General features: G+C 49.8%; 1 protein-coding gene and 1 long non-coding RNA gene across 2 annotated transcripts; one reads left to right on the top strand and one right to left on the bottom strand.

Annotated features, from left to right (window-relative positions):
• Nucleotides 1-1611: 1611 nt before the first annotated feature.
• LOC140707680 (uncharacterized) lies at nucleotides 1612-6495 on the bottom strand. Its single transcript, XR_012087865.2, has 2 exons — nucleotides 6393-6495; nucleotides 1612-4433 (listed from the first exon to the last, which is right to left on the bottom strand). It is a non-coding gene; the product is annotated as an uncharacterized LOC140707680 (long non-coding RNA).
• Nucleotides 6496-11893: 5398 nt separating this feature from the next.
• Nucleotides 11894-15783, top strand: INO80B (INO80 complex subunit B). Its single transcript, XM_073002240.2, has 5 exons — nucleotides 11894-12078; nucleotides 12509-12704; nucleotides 13211-13329; nucleotides 13721-13896; nucleotides 14390-15783. Exons 1-5 carry the CDS (start codon nucleotides 12012-12014, stop codon nucleotides 14852-14854), a joined length of 1023 nt encoding a protein of 340 aa, XP_072858341.2. The 5' UTR covers nucleotides 11894-12011; the 3' UTR covers nucleotides 14855-15783.
• The last annotated feature ends 428 nt before the right edge of the window (nucleotides 15784-16211 follow it).

Genomic DNA, 16211 nt, shown 5'->3' with positions numbered 1-16211 from the left:
AATTTCCGGAGTTGTCGTAGGAAATACAGATGTTGGTGAGCTTTTTTGATGATGCCATCGATGTTAATTGACCATTTCAGATCCCGAGAGAGTACAGAGCCCAGGAACCTGAACGACTCTACTACAGAGACCGTGCTGCCTAAGATGGAAAGTGGGAGTATACAAGGGGGGTGTTTACGAAAGTCCACTACCATCTCCACCGTTTTCTGTGGGTTGAGCACTAAGCTATTACTGTTGCACCATGCGACAAGATGCTCAACTTCCTGTCTATATGCCGACTCGTCACCGTTCTTAATAAGTCCAATGACCGTCGTATCATCTGCAAACTTTAGAATCTTAACAGAGGGATTCGTAGAAATACAATCGTTCGTATATAAGGAGAAAAGCAATGGGGAAAGTACACACCCTTGGGGGGCTCCTATACTAACTGTGCGGATATCGGATGTTATTTGAGAGATAGAGTGGGGGGAGAGGGAGGGAGGGAGAGGGAGAAGGAGAGAGAAGAGGGTGGGCAACTACAAACTCTTATTTTCCTGTGAATCGTAGGATTTGGACCACCTTCGAAAACTCTTCTCACACATGGACCCCAAAAAGGAGGGGCCCCCTCTGTTGCCGTGTGCGCATGTGTGTTTGTGACATACTTGGGTGGAGCGTTCCTGAAAAAGCATCTACAGCTGTTGTGGGTTGGCACAATGAGGCCTCTGTGAGAGATGCCGCGGAGGAAGTCAGCTGCAGTCCCAGCGGCCTCCAGCTCCTTCGGCTTTCAGTGCCTGGCTTAGGTCTCTGGCTGCAGAGATAGGGGCTGGCCTCCATGAGCATTCAGCCTAGATCGTCCCTTCCAGCTCCGCCGTTCTGAGATTAAGATCGTTATGCCCTGGATTGTGCTGCAGAGGAAGTACCTCTTCACTTCATAGACACAGAAAATTAACATCTGGAACTGCCTGAAACTTGACACGTTAACAGGCAGCAACTTAGATGACTTTTAAATGACAAAAGTTTAACTCATGGAGGAAAGCAGACCCTGATTGACTCCTTCTCCGAGTAAGCACCCACAGAATGCCTGGAAAGGAGGAGGGAGCCACCAATACCTCAGGGAGCCTTTTGGCTGGAAGGCAGTTGAAGGCCAGCTGTGGAGAATGCCAAGGGGAGAAAGCGATGGCCACGGAGCCTTGGCTCTACGGGGTCTCCCTGTGGCCTGGCTCCTGGTAGGGGCGTACCTGCTGAACCTGACGAGAGAGACTATTTCGGGCCTCACTCTGGTTAGCCACAATGTTTCGCTACGTAGTGTTGTGAATTTCAATGTATTTCCCATGAGCCTGATAAAATCTTAGCCAGGGGGACTTTGATTCCTAAACCACCAAGTGGTCAAGGACGTCTCCCTCCGCCCTGGCGTGATGCAGACCTTCTCTGTGGGTTTTCATGCCAGTCCAGTGTCTTCCCAGCACAGACAAGCTCGCTCTTTCTGTTGAGAGTCCTTTGGGAACTCGTTTAAGTGCCAGTAAAAGGCACCGCAGAAGGCCAGCTGCTTGAGGGTCAGCATTAGCTAAGGAGTCCCCTTCTATCCACCCTCACCAAGGATGAGCACTTTAGAAAATAATACTCAGGAAGCAATTTAAGTATAAAAAGGTTTCTGCATTTTACTCACATAAAATGTCCATTTCTAAAACAGGCAGTTTTCTTTCTCAGCCCATGTGGCTGGATCTCTTTGGTTCAGAGATCCAGCCTGGAGGTCTAGCATCTTCCCAGGTGAAAAAGCATGTGTGTGTGTGCGCTAACAACAATGGTGTCTCTCCAACCGCACGGTGAGAAGGGGAGTGAACAGGGGCAGAGTTTCTCTAGCCCGGGAACATCAAACCCCTCTGATTAGCTAGCATGCAAACAAACAAGTAAACAAGTTAGTTTGTGTTGCAGGCCCTTCCCCCTTTGAAATTTACATCTAGATTGTTTGACCACCCAACACCCCTTCTCAAACTAGCATGCTAAATTTCAACAAGTTCCATCATGCTTCGCAGGTTCTGGAAGCGATCTCTTGGTAGAGGTTTAGTCAGATTGTCTGCTGTCATCTCCGTGGATGGACAGTAGGTCATCTGAATGGTACCCTTCTCGATCAGGTCACATACGAACTCATATCTCACATCAATGTGCTTGGTGCGCACGTTCATCTTCTCTCCCAGCAATAGCTTGATGCAGCTTTGATTGTCTTCCATCATCTGGAATGGTGTTCCTCCATCTATCTCAAAGTCCATCAGCAGTTTCTTCAGCCATAGCAGTTCTCTGCATGCTTCTGCTGCTGCAACGAACTCAGCCTCTGTGGAAGATAAAGCTACAACATCCTATTTATGACTGCCCCATGAGATAGGACCATCCCCATACATAAAGAGGAAACCACTAGTAGACTTACGACCCTCGCTATCTTCAGCCCAGTCTGCATCCACTAACCCTATGAGTTTTGGGTTCTCATTAGCTGGCAGTCTTAGCTTAATGTCCATGGTCCCTTTCAAGTATCTAGCTACTCTTTTCACAGCTGTCCAGTCACTCCGTGTTGGAGAGCTGACTTTTCTGCTCAGTATTCCTACTGCAGTGGCAATGTCAGGTCTCGCAGTAGTTGTCAAGTACAAAAGCTTCCCTATAGCTGCTCTATACTGGTTATTGTTGGGTAAAGATTCTCCTTTCTCTTTATTTTTAAGAAAATCTGTATGCATGGGTGTAGCAGCACTGTGGGCATCTTGGATATTCAACAAGTGTAACAGTTCAAGTATCTTTTGTTTCTGACTCAGCAAATATGAACCATCTGCCTCTCTCTCAATTTGAATGCCCAAATAATATGCTGCATCTCCCAATTCCTTTATTTCTACCTCTTTGCTCAGATTCTGTACTATACTCCTGTACTCTTTTTCTTCATTGGTCGCTACTATCAGGTCATCAACATAAGCTAGAATATACAGTATGTGTAATGTCCATTCTTGTTCCTAGTATACAGGTATTGATCTGTCCTTCCCTGTTTGAAACCTTGTTGAAGTAGCATCTTCTTCAGTTTCTCATTCGAAGCTCTGGCTGCTTATTTCAGCCCATACAGGCCCTTCCTCAATTTGCAGACAAGGTCAGGGTGTTTCTTGTCAATGAAGCCTGGTGGTTGCTCCATGTAGAGTTCCTCTTCAATCTCTCCATGTAAGAACACAGTTTTGAGATCTAGATGTCTGACTAGCATCTGTCTCGAGGCTGCAATACTCAGGAGCATTCTTATGTTGCTGTGTTTGACAACTGGAGCAAATGTTTCATCAAAGTCTTCTCCATACTTCTGAAGAAATCCTTTGGCAACTAATCTTGCTTTGTAGCGTTCCACTTCTCCATCTGCTCCCTTTTTCTCTTTGAATACCCATTTGCATCCAATTGCTTTCTTCCCTGGTGGTAGTTTTGTTAGTGTCCATGTTTCATTCTTGTGTAAGGCTTCTATCTCCTCCTTTGCAGCTTGTCTCCATTTGGCGCCCTCTTGTGCTGGCATTTGTTCAACTTCTTCCCAGGTTGCTGGCTCGTCTGTCTGCGACGACCTTGCAAGGTAGGACAGGCGAAGTGGCGGCACACCTCTGTTGGGTCGTGATGAGCGTCTGACCTCTGGTTCTAGAACCTCTGGCGGCGTGGTGCCATCCTCTGGTTCTGCAGAGTTGTCGACTGCTCCATCCGTATCCCCTTCTTCTGGTGTACTGCTCTCATCCTCTGCCTCATCCTCATCCTCCACTTCCTCTGGTATGGTTTGTGATGGCACTAGGATAAGTATATCTAGGAGAGGTTGGTTATGTTGATCCTGCTCATCAGAGCTGTCTAACATAGTTCCTCTCTTGTCAGTTTTCCTATGTTCATCAAAGTGAACCACATGTCTTGCGCTGACTTCATTAGTTCTCAGATTCATGACTCTGTAACCCTTGACACCTGAAGCATACCCAATAAGAATTGTTTGTCCAGTTCTAGAGTCCAATGTATGCCTTTTCTCCTTGTGAATGTAAGGGTATGCAATGCTTCCAAAAACTCTAATGTGTGAGATGTTTGGGACTCTACCATGCCAAAATTCAAAGGGTGTTTTTGTGGTGCCTTTTGTTGGTAACCTGTTCTGGAGATACGTGGCTGTAATCACTGCGTCATTCCACATCTTGTTGGGTAGTTCTGCATCTGCAAGCATGCATCTAGTCATCTCTAGAAGAGACCTCAGTTTTCTCTCAGCTACTCCATTTTGTTCTGGTGTGTATGGAACAGTCTGTCTATGTAGGATACCTTGTTCCTCAAAGAATGTTTGTGTGTGGTTTGAAATGTACTCACCACCGTTGTCTGGTTGAAACACCTTAGGTTTTCTTTCAAATTTGTTGCTCACCATGGCCACATATTTCCTCAGAAGGTTGTGGGTCTCACTCTTGTCCTTCAGTAGGTAGGTGACACAGTACCTTGAAAAATCATCCACAAAAATTAGAATATATCTGTTGCCTCCCATTGATGGCACATTAATTGGTCCACGCAGGTCAGTGTGAATTAATTCTAACACCTTTGTGCTTCTTTGTTCAGTACTTGAGTGAAATGAGGGTCTGGACCCTTTTTCTTTAAGTCAACTTAAGTACCTGGATGTCTTGTTTGTGTCACGTGGCTTTACCTCAATTCCTTTGGCCAGTTTCCTTTTATGTAGCTCCAGGATCGCACTTGTGTCTCTATGCGCAAATCTGCGATGCCACAGCTCCAGGCTGTTCACCTCTTCTTGCACCATCTGCGCTGTGTTGATTTGCACCTGGTCATCTAAGAGACTGACTTTATATATGCCGTTAGATTCATAAGCTTCCAAATATATTTCATTGTCCTTTTCAACTATGCACTTTTTCACCATCAAAATGTACTTGAAAACCCTTTTTCGCAAGACTTGATACGCTTAACATGTTGCAGTCAAAACTGGGAACATAGACCACTTCATTCACAGTATTTTCATAGATTGCATTTGGTACTGGACACATCAAAGTCCCAGATCCCTTGCCTTGCACCTCCACGCAGTTCCCATCAGCGACTTTAATTTGCCCATTGGTACATGAATCAAAAGTTTTTAAAAAATGTTTTATCATGAGTAGCATGCTGTGAACGTCCGCTGTCAATAATCCATGAGCCCTTGTTTTTCTGGTAGTTTGGGGTAGACTGATAAGCAATAAATGCCCTTTGTTTGACTTGTTTGCTTGGTTTCTCTACAACTCTATCTCTGTCTTTCTTGTGAGCAGAGCCTGCATTCTTGCCTTTGTTAGCTCTTTGTTCAACCTGGTGAGAGCTCCTATTGGCTGGAGCCTCTCTGTGGGCGTCACAGTCCCTTGATTTATGTCCTGCCCTCCCACAAGACCAGCAGCTGTTACGTGATTGGTCGTGGGGTGGAGCTTTTCTGTGGCTCCTATTTTGAAACAGGTCATTTGATCCAGAAGCCTCTGGAGAGCTGAAACTGCCCCTGTGATTTATGCATTCATATCTCAAAGCTTTAAGGCTTTCCTCAAAGGTTAGTTTCTGAGTATTAATAACTGAGGAAAAAGCATCAAAACGGTCTCCCAGAGATGCTAACAGAAAGTCCCTTTTAATTTCATCAGACATTCGGAAACCAGCTGTACTCAGATTGTCTGTAATGTTCAAAAATTCAGATATATGCTGATGGCAATCCTTCTTGCTGTCTAATCTGAGTCTTGTTAGATCTTTGATCAATGCTGCTCTAGATTGGCGGTATGCAACTCCAAAAGATTCCTCCAGATTTTTAATCATTTGATTTGCTGTTTCACAATTTGTAACATAGGCCAGTTGTGTGTCAGTTAAGTTGTGGTAAATTATTGTTTGTGCAGTTGTATCTTTCTTTTCCCATTCTATTCTAGCTTTGCTTTCTTCAGGTTTGTCTGAGCTTAAGCAATCATTAAGCTCCATGGCTGAAAACTCCATTAATAATCTTTGTTTCCATCTTTCAAAATTAACTGAGGTTAGGACTGGCAATTTACCCAGAAAATCCTTCTTTTCTGCCATACTGAATCCTGCCTCCTTCTGAGCAAAAGCAGCAAACAAGCAAAAGCAAAATCTGTTCAGCTAGCTTTGGTATATTGAGGGGGAGGGGAAGACAAAAACGCAGATGCACTCAGAAAACAACAAAGCCCGAAAAAATACTTCTTAGCTAATCTTTTCCTTTTTTTCCCCAGCTGGCTGTGTTTAGTTACTCTCTGTTGAGAGTTCTTTGGGAACTCGTTTAAGTTCCAGTAAAAGGCACCGCAGAAGGCCAGCTGCTTGAGGGTCAGCATTAGCTAAGGAGTCCCCTTCTATCCACCCTCACCAAGGCTTAGCGCTTTAGAAAATAATACTCAGGAAGCAATTTAAGTATAAAAAGGTTTCTGTATTTTACTCACATAAAATGTCCATTTCTAAAACAGGCAGTTTTCTTTCTCGGCCCAAGTGGCTGGATCCCTTCGGTTCAGAGATGCAGCCTGGAGGTCTAGCATCTTCCCAGGTGAAAAAGCACGTGCGTGTGTGTGTGTGCGCTAACAACAATGGAGTCTCTCCAACCGCACGGCGAGAAGGGGAGTGAACCCGGGCGGAGCTTCTCTAGCCCGGGAACATCAAACCCCGCTGATTAGCCGGCATGCAAACAACCAGGTAAACAAGTTGGTCTGTGTGCTGGAGGCCCTTCCCCCTCTGGAATGTGCATCTAGATTGGCTGACCACCCAACCCTTTCCCTCTTCGGCCACTTGCAGGCAGCTGGAGATTGTCCGCCCCGAGTCGCCCCTCCAAGCACCACTCATTTCCGCGACTGGACCGGTTCCCCCCCCCCCGCGCCCCTCCACGAAGGATGCTTCCTTCTAACAGGCAGTTCAGTTCCAGCTCGCTGGGCACCTCGTGCCGCAGAAAACCTAGGTTCACACGTGCCTGGTTTAAGCCGGAGTCTCAGGGGACCAAGCGAGAACTCAGCGCGGGTGGGTGGGGGGCGGGGTGCCGAGGCAAACGTCTTCTGCACCCTGCTGAGAGGGGGGTGGGGCTGGTGGCCGAGAGTCCGCTGGTGTCTCCTGCCTGCCTTGCTCGCCCCCCCCCCCCCAAAGATTGTCTCCTTCCAGCTAAGGAGCTGGCAGAGATGATGCGGTCTCTCCAGATTCCCAGGCACACCCCAAGCGACGACAGCAGCAGCCGCAGCCGCATCGTTCCCTCGCTCTGCTTTTTCCCCCCCTTGCCCTTCCGTCTGTCTCCCATGGAAAGGGCTTTTGCACATTCCTTTAGAATCAAATATTTCCCGGTCGTTTCTCTTAGGATCCAGCGGCATTCGTTCGTGCCCTTCTTCAGGCACATATCCATCCTGCTGCCGCTCCCCCCCCCCTTCCAGCTGACTGAGTGGGCAAAGATGCTGGCAGAAACCTTGCACAGGATCAGGATTAAGGCAGGAGGCAGAGCAAACTGGACAAAATTCACCCGGAGGAGAGGAGGGGGAAGTGGCGACCAGACCTTCTGCCCACGAGCCCTTCGGTGTGGCTTTTCTGTCTGCCGAGAGATTAACGGCTGTGGGGAGGCTAGGCAGAAAGCATCCAGCAGCCCTCCTGCCTCGGCTGCTGGCAAGCCTTCCCCCCGGGGGGGGGCTGGTTTGTACGACTGTGATGCTGCCCTTGACAGCTGGCTTTCTGCTCCCAATGGGCCCTTTTCTGGATCTGAGGCTGGCACTTTGAAGGGACAGAAGCGCCTTGCCTTGCCTTGCCTTTTGGTCCCTCGCTGCTGGGATCAAGGAGGCAAAACCTGCGCTTCTTTGCTTTCCAGGAGCCCAAGGCAGTGCTGGATCCCCATCACCACCCTCCCCCCGCTTTGCAGTGCAGATCCCAAGAGAGATTCCTCCCCCCCCCCCCAAGGCAGGAGGCCTTGCAATGGGATCCCTCCACGTTTGACTCCCATTCTCCTCCTGCCTCTTTTTAGATTGTAGGTTCTGATGGAGGTGAGGGATGCACAAATAGAAGCTGCTCCACTAACTCCTTGTTCTGTTCCACCTTATAGCCATCATCTCCACATGAGCTGACTAACTGCAGATGCCCCACCGATCATATAGGACTGCATAATTGCCTTCTGTTGTAACTGCACTCCCTGGATCCTTGCAGGTGTAAGGAATGCAGGCATCATGAGAAACTAGCCAAGAGCCAAGGTCAAGATAGCATTTTGTTTCACAGCAGTCCGAGAAGTCTCTGCCCAATGATCCAAACATGTATTCGCGAAGGCTTTCACGGCCGGGATCTAATGGTTGTTGTGGGTTTTTCGGGCTTCTTGGCCGTGTTCTGAAAGTGGTTTTTCCTAACATTTCGCCAGTCTCTGTGGCCATGGCCATCTTCAGAGGACAGCAAGCTATCCAAACATGTTTTCTCACTCAGCTCAGCTCAGCCAATTTACAGAATTTAGAGAAATGTAAAGACACAGGGACGGCATGTAACCCCATTTCTGCTGGTTTCACCACAAACAGCACCAAGTGCTATGGAGACTGACTGGGTTGTAAGAACACAGGAATGAGAGTGCGACATTAGACTCCATCCCGTTGCTTCTGACTTATCCTTGCAGGGGCTTCAAGGTACGCAAGGTATGTAAGAAGGGGCTTGGTCTTAGGTATCTCCAGTGAGATTCTGTGGCCAAGCGGGGATATGAACCCGCATCTCCTTGAGTCCAATCCACAATGTCATACTCAAATCATATATTTGATTCACTAGTTGTTATGTGTTGTCAAGTCATCCTTGACTTCTGGTGACCCCATAAACGAATACACTCCAAAATGTCCTGCCCTCAATAACTCTGCTCAGTTGTTGCAAACTTCAGCCTGTTGTTTCCTTTAGGGCATCAATCCGTCTCATATTTGGTCTCCCTTGTTTCTTGCTGCCTTCAACTTTTCCCAACCTTATTGTCTTTCCCAGAGAATCCTGTCTTCTCATGATGTTCCCCAAGTAGGACAGGCTAAGTTTCAACATTTTTGCCTCCAGAAATAGTCCAGGGTTGATTCGATCCAGGGTCCACTTCTTTGTCCTTCTGGAAGTCCAGAGTATCCAACGATGCTCCCATCCAACACCACATTTCAAACGGGTCAGTTTTTTTTCTTGTTGGCTTTCTTAACTGTCCAGCTTTCATACCCATACATGGTGATCAGAAAGAGAAAGGTGAGGATGATCTTGGTCTTAATCTCCAATGATACATCCTTACACTGGAGATGACCTTTTCTAGTCTGTTCATTTTGCTTATTGTTTATATTATTCTATAGTGTGCATTGCATTTATTATACACTGCCCAGAGTAGCAATTTACTAGATGTGCAGTATATAAAATGAATGAATGAATGAATGAATGAATGAATGAATGAATGAATGAATGAATGAATGAATGAATGAATGAATGAATGCAATTCATTGCTAAAACTATACAGCATATTCAAACACTGGAATGGTTAGCTCCCTTGACATACCTCTTTCCCAGAAACAACTCTTAGTATTTAAGTGAAAGCCAAATCCACCTGGAGTGAAACCTGGCAAGGGACTGAGTCTTGAAGTAATATATTGCTTGATAGTCCCATTCCTATGTTAAGAAAGCATTGCCACTTTGTTATTTGTATCTTCTCATCACTCCTTGCATCTGGATTTTGATTCATAAAAGCTCAAACCAAAATAGATATATTAATATTTACAGTGCTAGAATAGTTTGCCCCCTCCAGGCCCTTTAAATTTGCTGTCGTATTGTGAGAGTCAAGCACAGCTACGTCCTTGGAAATGTGCAGTATTAAGGTGAAGCCGACTCCTCTTTGCAGCCCATTACTTTGGTGAAATGGGAGGTGTGTAAGGGTAGCAAGGACCACTAGAAGCGACTGGGAGCTGGATCCAGACAGAAAGGCCTTCTCCAGCTGTGCATCAGTCACTCCAACGTGATGCCCAGCAGTGGGACATGGCAGCAGAGCGTCCTCTCACCCCTGCCCTCCAGCAGCTGGGCTGGAATGGTACAGAGTCACGGTGATAGCCCCCCCCCCCAGCCCTTGGTCTTAAAGAGAAAATGGGACATGAAGGGCGCTACAGCCCCATGGAAAATGTATTCTTCCACCACCTCCTAGTTAATGTTTTCTACTGAACAGCCAGGTTAAAAAAAGGAAAAGATCTGTGCGCCTCAAATGTTGATCCTTGTTGGCATTGCTGTGCTTGGGTCGCGCTGTGACCCCCACCCCCATTTTATTTTAAATGAATATTGAGGCCAAGCTTTTGTTTCAACAGCAGTCTTTTAAAAGTTTAAAAACTGTTGCCAAGGACAATTTTGCCCACGAGCACCGGGGCAGAAAGCAGGTTGGGAATCGGTTGGGAAGAAGTCATGGGGGGGGGGGAGCGGGGGGCAGCCCAGCAACGCAAGCCATCCTTTATCCTTTATGGAGGGTAAAAGGTGGTGGTGATCGGTCTTGGATTCCCAGCTGAGCATCTGCTCTCCTTCCAACAAGGGCTGATCCAACCCTGTTTACTCAGGAGTCCTGCCCAACACGGCTTCTGCGCTCCATTGTGCTCGGGAGGCCCTTCTGTGCATTTAGCCTCGTGGCGCAGTGGTTAAACCGCTGTACTGCAGCCAAAACCGTGCTCACGACCTGGGGTTCAATCCCAGGTAGCCGGCTCAAGGTTGACTCAGCCTTCTATCCTTCCGAGGTCGGTAAAATGAGTACCCAGCTCGCTGGGGGGGGGGGCAATGTGCAGTCTGCATGATTGACTTGTAAATCGCCCAGAGAGTGCTTGAAGGGCTATGGGGCGGTCTATAAGCAGCACGCTTTGCTTTAACCAACGGCACATCGGCCAGCGCTTTCAAGACCTAACGAGGCAAGAGAGAGAGAGAGAGAGAGATTCGCAAGCTGTGCGAGAAGAAACGGGGCAGCTGCTCCACCCGCTTCTTCCTTCCCTCCCCCTTTGGAGTCCTGCACCACCAGCCGCTCCGTGGTTGCAGCCAACTCATGACTGAGTGTATGTAACTAAACATGCGGCAGAAATAGGAACGTAAGGGGAGTGTGACTCACGTGGGGACTCTGTGCTTCGGAGTTTGTGACTAAGGAACAGGTGATAACCTTTACTGGATCACAAAAGAAATACAACAAAAACCAAACAAAAAAACAGCGAGCTTTTGATGATGATTCATCTTCTTCAGGCTCTGCACCCAGCTCTTGCGGGTAGTTCCGCGAACTCCTATCCTTTTAGGAAAGTCCCAGAGTCTCGTGGCCATCGCTGGGGCCAGGTCAACCTTCTTAGACGGACACGGCGGGTCTGCAAGAGGCCCGGGGGGGGGGCGGGGGGCGGGCGGGGACCGGTTTCAACCCCTTCTCCAGCCAGAGTTTTGGAATTCATCACCCGACTTTTTAAACAACGGGCAGCCAAGCAATCTGATCCCCGCCGCCCCCGCCGCCCCCCCTCCCGCTCACTTCCCCATTGCGCCTTCTTTTGAAATTGACAGTATGTCTATTTGGCCCGGGTGGGGGCAGCTTTGAGTTCACTTGGTGGTGCCTAGAATCGGGGCCTGAACGGTCCCGACGTTCTCGCTCTCCGGGAGACGGTGGGCTTCCCCACCCGCCGCGTGAGACCTGCCTCCTCCTCCTCCTCCGTCACCGCCTTGTCTCACACACACACACACACACACACACACACAGGGCTCCTGGGGGGGGGGCTCTGCTTAGGTTCCATCTCTGCACGGAGCCTGGGGTTTGCTTTGAGCCCAAAGAGCTGCCACGACTTTTGCTGTCACGTGTCCAAAGGCCGCCGCGGTTTCCGACGCGTATCCAGACCCGCAAAGCGCAGCCTTGAAATGGACTCGGAAGTTACTCGGGCTGTGTCCATCTACAACGTACGTCTGAGGCATAAGTCTATGGAGGGCATGATCGCTCCCCAGACACAGCTCCCTTCCTGCTCCAAAGCGGAAGTGCGTCCGGCGGCGCCACCGGGTCCGTTCCTAATTGCTGCCCCTTCCGACCACTTGCAGCGGAGTGGCGTTCCCCCCCCTTCGCCGCCTCCATGAGCAAAGCGTGGCGGAGGGAGGAGACCGGCGGCAGGATGGAGGGCGGCGGCGGCGGCGGCCGGGGTGAGCCCCCTTCCCACGCCCGCCTGCCTGAGCGAGGGAGCCGGGAGCAGACAAGACACCCCCCTCTTACCCCCGGGCGCCCGGTCTCTCCGTGGTCGGCCGGCCGGCCGGGAGCCGATTCGCCGTTTCGGGGCTGCCGCGGGCCCCGCCTCGCCCTCACGGAGAGCCTCTGGCCTGTCGCGGGGCCTCCGGGGCGCTTGGAACCGAAGGGGATCGCCGAGGGAACCGGGCGGCGGCCTCTGAAGGCCTCCCGGCTCCGGCTCCCTTCCCGGTCCTGGGGGTGGTGGTGGTGGCGGCGATCCCGCTGGCTTGCCTACGGCTGGCTGGCTTTGTCCTTCGGAGGGGCTTTCCTGGGGCAGCCCCGCTCCGTGGTTGCTTCCTCCGGAGCTCTGTGGGTGAGGGTCTTTTTTGCTTTCTCTGCCCCTGCCAGGCGACGAAGAGGAATCGAGCGGCCATGGTTCCCACAAGAAGAAACACAAGAAGCATAAGAAAAAGCACAAGAAGAGACATCACCGGGAGGATGTCGGCCTGGCGGCGGCGGCGGCGGTGGAGCCCAGCGCGGCGCTCCCCAAGCCTCAGCTGAAACTCAAAATCAAGCTGGGGGGACAAATCCTGGGGACCAAGAGGTACAAGACACGGGGCAGGGATAGCTGGTGGGAAGAGAAGCTCCCAGGATGTGGGGAGGGAGCGGGGGTGGTGGTGGTGGTGGTGGTGGGGGTGTTAAGATCTCTCCTTCTACTTTGGGCTGAATCTAAGTGCTTGAGGTAAAGTAAATGAACTTAGCTAAGGTGACAGCTTGGCCTCAGTCAGTGCAAACCTCTTGCCTTGTTTCTAGAAAATGTTCAGGCCTTCAGAATTTTTGGGAGAAGGGCATTGTATTTATTTCATTTATATTGCTTATATTCTCTGTTTATATTCAACCTATGATGGCTCACAAGAGCTAAAATTGTAGACCTCAGGAACACCCTCCAGGGCTTACGGCTCCTTGACTGCTTCGCGTGGGCATCCCCAGCCACCTCTCACACGTGAGCTTGGCAAACCTCCGAGGCTCCCTATTGCTATTTGCCATCCCAGTTTTGACCCAACAGCTTACCTTGTTTGTGTTTGTTTGTTTGTTTGTTTGTTTACTCAGTGTACCAACCTTCACTGTGATCCCTGAGAGGTCTCGCTCTCCATCCCCATTGATGGTTGTGGATGATGATGAAGAGCCCATGGAAGGGGTTCCCATTGAACAGTATCGAGCGTGGCTGGGTGAGTGGATGCTGCTGCTTCTGTGAAATCCGGCTGGTATTGCAAAGGCCATCTGAGAGGAGGAATTGTGGAGGTGAGGCCAATGGGCCTCTTCCTCCTCCTTTGGCGTGTAGAACTTCTCTCCATGCGGGACTGCTTGTTTGGCAAGGAGAGAAACGGTGCAGTGTGTCAGTTGGGGCCCAGAAGAGGAGGTTTAGCTGCTTGCTTGAGAGAAAAGTTTGGCTCCCAAAAGCAGTGTCAGGTTATAAAGCCCTCTAACTATGGAGCGTGGCCTTTTCTTCCATCCTCGTTGGGGTTCCGCAGTCCTGTTGTGCTTTGAATTGGCCTGTAAGGCTTCGTAAAAGATTATAATTCCTCCACAATGGCAAAGGCAAATTTGTCTTGCCCCCAGATGAGGACAGCAATCTGGAGCCGTCGCCTCTGCCAGAGCTTGACACCGAAATGGGTTTCCCAGCTCGAGAAGAGGAGGAGGAGCAGCGCTGGCTGGATGCGCTGGAGCGAGGGGAGCTGGATGACAATGGAGAACTCAAGAAGGAGGTGGATGAGTCCCTGCTCACAGCCCGGCAGGTGAGGAGTCTTCCCCAAGGCCGTGGGCAGGGCGGGAAGAGGAGGAGGCCCTCAGTTCTCCTCCTCCACAGCTGGCCTTGGGGAGAAGAGAGGGAGGATCACCACTGCTCACCCCCATGCACGGTTTGGAGGGGACCCTTGTCTTTTCTATCTCTCTGCCCTTGGACCAAGGAGCCTCCACCCCACCACCACCACTGACTCTGTTTGCCACCCTAAGAGGTGACCATATTATTTAGATCTATGAAGTGGAGGAAACAGAGACCAGGTGAGAGCTGCTCTTCCTCTTTGAGGGTCCCTCCCCATTTTTTCAAGCTGCCTTCCATTGTTACCAGTTTAAGTGACTGTGAGAGTCCCTTTATTGTGGCTGCATGATTCCTCCTGAGAATGCTTTGGTACTGCTGTATCAGAAGGGCTGTTGCCTCCCTGCTGAGCTGGTGTGGATCTTAACCCAGTCCCCTTCTCTCTCTCCCTCTCCTCCTTTCTGTGCCTCCAGAAAGCGCTGTTGCACAAGCAGCAGAGTCAGCCCCTGCTGGAGCTGCCCATGGGCTACAAGGCCAAGGAGCTGACAGAAGAAATGCTGGTGAAGCGAGAGGAGAGGGCCCGCAAGCGCCGCCTTCAGGCTGCCAAGAAGGCTGAGGAGAACAAGAACCAGACCATTGAGCGCCTCACCAAGACCAGCAAGGCCAAAGTCAAGACGCTGCGGGAGCGCAAGGCCAAAGGGGCGGCGGTGCCCGTGATCTGCTACCGCAATGCTGCTGATGGCATCACCGTCTCCTTTCCTCAAGGAGCCAGCGTGCCTCTGCTGCCCTCCCCCCCACCAGTGGTGCCTCTGCCCACACCATGTGGGGTCAGCGGGTGCCCCAACCTCAAGCGGTACTCCTGCTCCCACACTGGGGTGCCCCTCTGCAGCCTGGCCTGCTACAAGAGGAACCTCCTGCTCCAACAGGTGGCGGCCTAACACCCCCTAGCCCATTGCCCTTTGGGGGCCAAGGGAACACGACTTGAGCGGCTTAGGAAGCGGATGCCTGAAGGTCGAGGAGCAGCACCAGAGATCCTGGAGAGAATGGCAGTGGTCTCTGGCAGCTTGTGGTGTGGAGAGAGAGAAAGAGAGAGAGAGAGAGAGAGAGAGAGAGAAAGAACCAGCAAGAGGGTGCAGAGACACACACACGTGCATCTTTTAGGTGGAACCTGATAGAAGCAACACCCCTGGCACAGGCACCGCCTGCTTTTTCTAGGATTAGGGTGGCTGAGGGTCTGGCAGCAGCCATAAATTCCCTTGTCTGGTGCCGCTGTTGCTTCCAGAGGTATTGGGGCGAGCAAAGGATAGCGCCAGGAATTTTCCTGTGACACCCACCAGGCAGTTGCAGGAAGAAAGGCACCAAGCAGCAACAGACTTCTTTTTTCTTTTTTTTGCCACCAATCTCCCTGCTATTATTTTGAAGAGACAATGAAGAGACACTCTAAGCAACTCTGACGGTTGTCTCTTCCCTGTAAGGGCACAAGTGGCCAGGCTCAAGAGCCCCCAGACATGTGGCTTCCAGAAGGGGCTCCAGCAGGCTTCTTCCCTTCCACCCTACTTACATTTCAGTTCTTATAACTGCCCAATGTTTCTTGGATAAAGCACCAGGAGACAGTATGAGAGCCTGATGATTTGAAAGGGCACAGTTGTTTCCTGGCCTCTCCCCCCTTACATGGATCGGATCCCATCCTTAACATCAAATGTTCTGCACTGACCCTCAGTCCCCTTTTCTCCTCCCTACTCATTCTTGTCCCAGTGGGCAAATCTATCTTGCACTTTCTTTTCTGGCTTTCTTCTCTGTTCCTAATTGTGATGTTTTCCATCTGTGCAGTAAAATTTGTAATCAATAAAGTACTGTTTTTAAAGGATTCAGATTGCTGCTCAATAGAGATTAGTTGTGAATCCACCATATCTCTCCAGCCCACTGCATCTACAGTTATCACAGTACAGAGGCCCTTAAAACAAGTGGGCAGCTTTGATAGATCTGGGAACCAGTCGGGCAGCTGTACCTGCAAAAAATGTGGGAGGTTGGGATCCTTTAAAATCTAAAACCCAACAATCAAATAGTCCATCAAGGAAAATCTTTTCTGTACAGTATAATATTTGTGTGATCTAAATGTCCCAAATTCTCTGAAGTCCCATTCAGTCCAGCCACAAAAAGGTGATGCTTCCATTTATTATACTGTGTTTGTGTGTTTAAATTATTAATAAAAGGGAACGTTTCGAATAACAGAAATAAAACTAAAATGCAAACTCAGTGGTGACTACACATAATACACATTAAAATTTTTCCATC

This window comes from Pogona vitticeps, chromosome 5 (genome assembly GCF_051106095.1).
Source record: "Pogona vitticeps strain Pit_001003342236 chromosome 5, PviZW2.1, whole genome shotgun sequence".
Taxonomy (NCBI): Eukaryota; Metazoa; Chordata; class Lepidosauria; order Squamata; family Agamidae; genus Pogona; species Pogona vitticeps.
The sequence above is the reverse complement of the archived record's forward strand: the minus strand, read 5'-3'. Positions and strand labels throughout refer to the sequence as shown.